This window comes from Microtus ochrogaster, unplaced genomic scaffold (genome assembly GCF_000317375.1).
Source record: "Microtus ochrogaster isolate Prairie Vole_2 unplaced genomic scaffold, MicOch1.0 UNK87, whole genome shotgun sequence".
NCBI classification, from domain to species: domain Eukaryota; kingdom Metazoa; phylum Chordata; class Mammalia; order Rodentia; family Cricetidae; genus Microtus; species Microtus ochrogaster.
This window is the reverse complement of record NW_004949185.1, coordinates 740,070-748,329: the sequence shown is the minus strand read 5'-3', so window position 1 is coordinate 748,329 and position 8,260 is coordinate 740,070. Positions and strand designations below refer to the sequence as shown.

At 50.0% G+C, this 8,260-nt stretch overlaps 1 protein-coding gene across 1 annotated transcript in view; it reads right to left on the bottom strand.

Annotated features, from left to right (window-relative positions):
* Vars2 (valyl-tRNA synthetase 2, mitochondrial) overlaps positions 1 to 3,044 on the bottom strand; it is an 18,087-nt gene extending 15,043 nt beyond the window's left edge. The window contains 6 exon segments of the mRNA XM_026777824.1: positions 179 to 267; positions 400 to 496; positions 712 to 843; positions 1,673 to 1,777; positions 2,022 to 2,164; positions 2,895 to 3,044. Of these exon segments, the coding sequence (XP_026633625.1) occupies positions 179 to 267; positions 400 to 496; positions 712 to 843; positions 1,673 to 1,777; positions 2,022 to 2,161 (563 nt within the window). The 5' untranslated portion in view covers positions 2,162 to 2,164; positions 2,895 to 3,044.
* Between the last annotated feature and the right edge of the window lie 5,216 nt (positions 3,045 to 8,260).

The window sequence follows — 8,260 nt, the reverse complement described above, 5'->3', positions numbered from 1 at the left end:
CAGGCTGGTCTCGAACTCACAGAGATCCGCCTGCCTCTGCCTCCCGAGTGCTGGGATTAAAGGCGTGCGCCACCACCGCCCAGCTCAGACCTCTTTCTTTTCAATCCCTCCGAGCACTGGACACCCGCTTTATCTGAGACCCAATGAGCAGGGAGCTGCTGTGTTCTGTCCTCCTCACCTTTTCATAAGCCCAGCCTGGCTGAGAAGCTGGGCCAGGTCCTGGCTGACGGCTGCACTGGGGGAGCCTACCATGAAGTGCAAGACCACCTAGAGACAAAGGGGTCAGACTAGAACTCAGGGCTCCAGGGATGGAGGCAGAGCAGAGACAAAGGGGTCGGACTGGATCTCAGGGTTCCAGGAATGGGGCAGAGCAGAGGCACACAGAGGCCCAGTCCTCACCTCCCAGCGCTCCTCAGCGTACTTGTCGAGTGAGGGGACATCCCGGGCGTGCTTGTCTGGTCCCAGCTGACTTGTGTCATCAGACCAGGCCTTGCCCCTGCGGCCAGCCAGGATGAGTAGGAGTAAGGAGCCCTGTCTGCTTCCCCACGGACCACAAGGAGGGGGCATTTCCTATACCCCGCACCCACACCCGGTCCAATATATTTTTGAAGGAGCTTCCAAAGGGGGAGGAGGCCTCTCAGGGGCTTCTCCTCCATCGCTGCCATCAGCAGTTCCCCTGCCCTAGCTCAGGAAGAGAGGGAAATGACATACCCACCCAGAAGGGCAATTCGGAGGTTCTGGCGGAAGATGGGGTTGAGGATGAGGCCCTGGAGTCCACCAGGGAGCAGCTGCGTATGCCAAATGCGGAGGCCACTAAGGAGCCCTGTACTCTCCTCCTGAGCCCTGGACAGAAGCAGAGGCAAGGGGTGTGTTACGAGCAGAAAGAGACCTCCAGGGGTTCCATTTCTACCTTTTCTAAACTGGCAGCCCTTGGAACAGTGTCCCAGAATGAAGCTGTGTTTCTAACTACAGCGCTAAGTAGAGCCTAGTTTTTCTTTTTCTTTAAGACAGGGTCTCTCTGTAGCTTTGGAGACTGTCCCAGAACTCACTCTGTAGACCAGGCTGACCTCTGCCCCAGAGATCTACCTATCTCCATCTCCTGAGTACTGGGATTCAAGGCGTGTGCCACCACCACCTGGCTTGTTTTCTCTTCTTTTAATCACTGTTTGTTTCTCTGTTTAATTTTCTAAGTTAATCCCTTTTTTCTCTTTTTTTCCTTCTTTTGTTTTTTTGTTTCTGAAAGGGTCCTATGAAGCTGGGGACAGCCTCAGACTTACCGTGGAGCCCTTGAACTTCTGCTCTTCCTAGCTCTCCCTCCCAACTCTCAGGACTGCTTCTTTCTTTTCTTTGCTCTCTTTTTTAAGTCAGCATACAACCAGTTAGTTACAGAAATCACAACCTCCCTGGTCTACAGAGCTAGTTCCAGGACAGGCTCCAAAGCCACAGAGAAACCCTGCCTCGAAAAACCAAAAAAAAAAAAAAAGAAAGAAAGAAAGAAATCACAACCTCCAAAGGGGAAACCATTGCAAGTGTACTCTTGGAGGGTATTCCCTGTGCGGGGCAGAGCCTGAGGAGAGGCCCGAGGTTTGACCCCTAGCTTCTTGTGTATCCTAGCGGTGCAGTTTGAGAATGCAGCCGCTGGGCAGCCGGCACAGCTGTGCTCAGGACTCACTTGCTGAACTCTTTCTTCACCCACAGGGCTACTGCAGCCTGCGGCAGAGGCTGCTCCAGAAAAAGCATCCGCATCACCCAGTTCTTTGCCAGAGAAGGAAGCTCCCTGAAAGGTTCAGAGGCCAAAGGTTACCAGAAGCTGCCTCACGCCTGCCTCTGGAACGTCTCACCCCACCTCCCACCTCTTTACTGGTCCCACTGCCCCCACACTCTGTTTTGCATTGCTACACCATGTGGTAATGTCTAACGCGCCGGTGCTCACACTAAGCTAAACCTCTCCCCATAAGATTCCAGTCTGCAGGCCCCGTTACATTCCCCAAACCACGGTCCTTGCTTTGAGAGGCTCTCACCTGAAGACAGCCAGACAAGTGGCTGGGTGCCCATACAATCGGTCCAGCACCCCAGGGCTCAGGCCCCCTAAGAACTCCTGTAGATTCCTACATTGTAGGTGTGCTCGGTTCAGTCCACCCCTTGCAGGGGCGCTCTCCATCACCTGAGAGATACAAACATCAGAGGCAGGTCCACCATCACCCACCATTTCTACACCTTCCTCCCTGGTGCTACTCATTCCTTACTTCTCCCAAACCCCTCATGTTCCTGCTTCTTCATCAAACAGCCCAGGATCACCTTGAACTTGCTATGTGGCCAAGGATGGCTTTGAACACCTGATCCTTCTGTATCCACCTCCCAAGTGCTGGGGTTACAGGAATGTAGCAATGCTGGCTTTTCATCCCACATCTCCCCTAAAGTTAAACCTTCTCTCAGTCTCCAACTGGTGGGATTATTCCCACTTTTGTGTGTGGCCCCGAGGATCATGTCTAGATTCTCACCAATGTGGCCAGGTGACAGAATCATTTATTGTTCCATACTTGCAAAAGAGTTTTGCATATTAACGACGCCTCAAATTTATCGTAGCAGTGACAAAGATGCTTATTTGAACCCAGCCCTCTCTCTCCTCCACCCTCCTGGTCAGATCGGTCTACAAGCTCCAAATCTGTCAAGTCCTTAGCTCTCATCTGGAGACCCGGCTATAAACTACCTCCATGCTGATATAAATCCCTTTCTATCCCTTTTCCCCCGCGCCAGCCTCACCCTCTCACCGTCCCACACCGTCCGAGCTCCTCACTTCTTCCTGGCTTTCCTTTCACGCCACCTCTAGCTTAACTCTCTCTCCCTTATCTCTCTCATATCGCCCCCTCGCCACTCGGATCCCCCACGCATACCCCGGGTCACGAGCCGTCGCTTAATCAGAGCCAATGTCGCGCATTGGCTGAAAATAAAGGATGACAAAACGGTGGGAGAACCACGAAGTCTTCCACAGACAGGAACCAGCCAATAACCAGTCCAAAGGGTAGGAAGCGCAGAAAAAGTGTGAAGAGTAAAGGGGATGAGAATAGGCAATGCACTCGTTTGCCGCGTGGCGTGTTGGGAATTGTAGTCCTCTACTTGCCCGCATTGTAGCATCGTGAGGACGGTTTGACTACAATTCCCGAAAGGCACCGCAAGACTACCAGCCGAGAGAAGCTGGTTTTTCATTGAATTCCCTAAGAACACCCTACGACAGACCATTTAGTTCCACTTCTCTCTTTCCCTTGCCTCTAAGGCGAGTCCTTGTCCCGTCCAGACAGGAGGCGGCAACCAATCTGGAGATGCTCCCGAGGCCTCCAATCAGAGGCCCGCTGAGGCCGCTCAGTGGCCACGTGTTAGATTTAGAGACCTAAAAACTGGGTTTCTTGACCTCTGCTGTTCCCCTCGAAATTGAGATAATGTACCGCGCAGAGCATTTTCACGAGGCGAGGATTAACACATTCCAGTTCACATTCCAGTTCGCCCTTATTTGGCAACTAAATGCTTAATCTTAATCTCTTCCTCCAGGGTCCCCCTCCAGCTCTTAAACGGTTGGAAGACTCCATTACAATTTTTTTTTTTTTATTTTCGAAACAGGGTTTCTCTGTACCTTTTTTTTTTTTTTTTTTTTTTGGTTCCTGTCCTGGAACTAGCTCTGTAGACCAGGCTGGTCTCGAACTCACAGAGATCCTCCTGCCTCTGCCTCCCAAGTGCTGGGGTTAAAGGCGTGCGCCACCATTGCCCGGCTTCCATTACAATTTTTAAAAGAAAGCTGCCATTTGCTCTGATTTGGTTGATGAATTTACCCGAGAGAAAGGTAAGGTAAGGGAAGAGATCCACCAAGGTCAACTATAATTTCTCCAGTTCCTATGAGTCAAATTCTGATTTTTGGTCTTTTGTTTGTTGGTTGGTTTTCTGTGAATCCCTGGATGTCTGGAACATGCTCTGTAGACAAGCCTGGTCTTCAACCCAGAGATCCTCCTGCCTCTGTCTCCCAAGTGCTGGGATTAAAGGCGGGCACCACCACCACCCGGCTTAAATTCTGTTATTCTTACATCACAGAATACCAAGCCCAACAAGAATAAGGAATTTGCACAAGAGATCCCCAGTGCTGGGATAAGAAACACATTTACAAAGGACAAAAGATGGCAGGACCATGTAAGACTTTGTTATGACTTATTATGCCCTCCATGTAAGACTTTGTTATGACTTACTATGCCCACTATTTGCCAGTCGGTATCTACAATTAGCGGAGCATCACGAAACTGACAGCGCTTTTCAGCACACGGTACAGTGTTTGTATATTTCAAGCACAGGAGTCACAGTCTGGGAAGAAATGTTGGATGAAATGGGCAGAACTGAAAGAAAGCACCTCTTATGGAGCAATTAAAAAAGACAACAAGGGCTGTGAGGTGGCTCAGGGGGTAAAGACTCGCTGCGCTCACCGGGTGACCTGACTTCTCCATGCATGCCATGGCAATATGAAGTCCCCCCCCCACCCGCCTTTGCCCTCCTGCACTCACAGGAATAATGAATGAAGTCATTTGACATTGTCTTGTTTGTCAATGTTAAAGTAAACTCTGTGCCAGCCCCTCCCCCCTCATTGCCGTTACCAACCTTCATCCTGATAGCAGGGGGAAGGCAGTTTCTAAACATAAAATGACCTTGTCTAGAAACAACTCCAAGAAGAGAAACCGAAGGCTTGCACACAGCCCCAGAGGTGGATTTAACTTCCCATTCCCCATCCTCCTCTATAAAGCCCAAGCATCCCTTTCGTCTTTGGCAGACACCCCCCTTACTGCCATGTCTGCCCCTCTATGTTTGAAGTAAGCACTTCAGTCTGTTGAGGTCCAGTTCCAGCCTCTTTTCTGCCTCCTGTCTCTTTAAGATGCTTCAAAAATCTAACAGTAAAATAAGGAAAGAAGAAACATACTAGATTAGCAAAAGAAATAGCAAGCAATAGTGAGAAATCCCATCTTGTAAAGAGATGGGAAAGTTTTGATTTGCAATTAAAGGTGGTGGAAGGAATGCAGACTGGAGAGGGAAAAAAAAAAGAAGCAAAAAGAATAAAAACAACGCCGGGTGGTGGTGGCGCACGCCTTTAATCCCAGCACTCAGGAGGCAGAGACAGGCAGATCTCTGTGAGTTCGAGGCCAGCCTGGTCTACAAGAACTAGTTCCAGGTGGTAATGCTTGCCTGGAATCTCAGCCTTCCAGAACCGGAGGCAGGATTAGGAATTTACAGTTTGCCTAGTTTTTTGTTTTGTTTCTTGAGTCAGGGTCTCTTTACGGCTGTCTCTGTAGGACAGCCTGGCCTTGAATTTACAGAAATCTGTTTGACTCTGCCTCCTGAGCACTGGGAATAAGGTGTGCTTCGTGACTGCTCCTGACCCTCCTGCCTCCACCTACCTACCCAGTGCAGAATTACAGGCCCATAACGCCACACGTAGCTTTGTTCTTTTTCTTTCTTGCTAAGATTTGGTTGCTTCTTTAATTTCAGTTTTATTTTTTATTATTTATTTATTTTGGTTTTTTGAGACAGGGTTTCTCTGGAACCCCATGGGCTGAAGAGCATTGGTGGAGATCTGGTCTGACCAGAGGAGATTGCTGAAGGCTAGCAACACACAAAACCCAGGGAACAGTTTCTGGACAAAGGCACGTCACAAAGGCCCCGTGTTAGGAGGGTCTGTGGCTTCGGAGAAGCTGAAAAAACGGTGGTGTGTGCAGGAGAGTGTGCTAGCCCAGAAAGTCAGCCCTGGACAGAGAAATCAGAAATGGACTTGGTGGAACACTTCTACTATAAGCTTTCAGGAGACTGAGGCAGGAGGATTGCTAGTAGTGAGATTCTTATAGCAAACAGCACAGGCCTTTAATTCCTGAACTCAGGAGGCAGAGGTCCATAGATCTCTGAGTTCAAGGACAACCTGGTCTGCATAGGGAGCCAGGCCAGTCTTGGCTACACAGTGAGACCCCATCTGAATAAAGCAACAGAAAGATCCACAAAAGCGACTAGGGGTACAGCTCAGTGGGAGAGAGTTAGTTTGCCTAGTGTGTGCAAGACCCTGGGTCCAACCCCGGCATTGTACTCATCACCATTATTGTCATCACACGTACATAAACATAAAATAAAATATAGTAAAAAACAATTTAAAGGGGCTGGTGAGATGGCTCAGAGGTAGAGGCAGTTGCCACCATACCAGAGTTTTCTACCCAGGACCCACATGGTGGAGCTAGAGAACCAATTCCTGCAGGTTGTCTCTAACCTAGACACACAGACACACAGACACACAGACACACACACACACACACGCATGCACACATACACACAGATGCACACACACGCATGCACACACATGCATACACAATTCCGCACACATGCACACACACTACATAGATTTAATATGTAATAATTTTTGAAATACAAGCTACAGAGGACCCGGCACGGCGTTGTGTGCCCGCAACTCCAGCACCTGGGAGGTAAAGGCAGAGCATCCCATCCGGATTATTCTCTGTTCCACAGAAAGTTTAAGACAAGTCTGGGCCACATGAGACCATAAGATCCAGCCTCAAAACAAAGGTCACTGTGGCTGCAGAACTAAAAACAAACCGGAGAGGGGCAGAAGCGGTCCTGGGTGACTAGCTAGGACAAGCCAGTGTAGCAGCCTATGCTTGGGCAGGGGAAATGTCGAGAAGAACGAAGATCTGGCAGCGGACCTATGAGCTGCGCACTGGACTGGACTCAGCATGGAGGAGGATCAAGGGTGCCATTGCTGCCGCGGTGGGAGAGGGGCAGGTTTGGACACGCTGTCCTGAGCTTCACAGGAGCCAGAGTTACATAGTTCCAAAGCTTACTCAAAGCAAGTCTAGGCACAGAACCCTGGGAGCCATGGCTCCCTGCCAGGAATTCCATTGCTTATTATTCTAACGTCTGACCTCTGAACTCTAACCCATCAATGTCTGTCTTAATCGTAAGGCAGTAGCCTGACCTCCGCAGCTTTAACAAGACTGTTAGATTTGTGACCTGGGCCCCGAGAGCCCATTAATCCAGCCTCAGATTAAATTATCTTTACTGTTGCCATCTCATTATCTGTTTGGCTCACTTTGTTGAGCATCGTCGGCCAAAGCCCCAGGGTCCTTGTTTCACAGAAATGGCTGTGAAGATGGGGCTGCTTTCTCCAAACCTGCAACTCGATTGTTTTTTCCTTGCTTCCCAAAATGAACTCTCAAGCTTGCCCAGTGACTGCAGCTTATCCTTGCAGGCCTGAGACATCCAGGCTCATAGCTGTGGCTTCCACCAGACAACTCACGGGCAGGAGTCATGAGCATGCTCCCAAAACCAAACCCAGAGATCACCTGGGTCTCCCCAACCCTTGGGATCCGAGAATTGGACAAGGAAAAGAAATCACACCCTTATTTTGGATACCCTCCAACCCAAAATCTATGGGGAGTGAGAGAACTCCTGGTGGCTTCTGAGGTAGCTGTTGACTGCCACCGATCAACACCACTGGTTTTTCTTTTTTTAAATTTTCGTTTTTAATTTTACATATTAATCCCAGATCTCTCCTTCCCTCCCCTCATCCCACTCCCCCACCACCTTCTCCTCACCCCACACACCACTTGCTCCTTAGGGTATGGCCTCCCATGGGGAGTCAAGGAAGTTTGTCCCATCACCGCTTTGAGGTCTGACCAAGGCACTCCTCCACCCCTCCCCCTGTGTCTAAGCTGAGCAAGCTGCCCCTCTTCCACCCTCCCACCCCGTCTAAGCTGAGCGAGGTATCTCTCCATAGGAAATGGGCTCCCAAAAGCCAGTTCCTGTACTCAGGATAGATCCTAGACCCACCGCCAGTGGCCTCATAAACTGCCCAGTCCACTGTCACCTGCATTCGGGGGGTCTAGTTCGGTCCTATGCAGGTTCTACAGCTGTCAGGCTGGAGTCCGAGAACTCTCACTAGCTCCGGTCAGTCGTCTGTGGGTTTTCCCGTCATGGTCTTGACCCCTTCGCTCATACCGTCACTCCTCTTCTCTTCCACTGACTGCAGGGGCTTGGCCTAGTGGGTCGTTGTGGATCTCCGTATCTGCTTCCATTGGTTACTGGATGAAGGTTTGACGGTTATGGTGGTCCTCAATCTGATTACAGGGGAAGGCCAGTTCAGTCCAGCTCTCCACTATCATTTAGAGTTTTATCTGGGGTCCCCTTTGTGTACTTCTGAGAATTTCCCTAGTGCCAGGTTTCTCGCTAATCC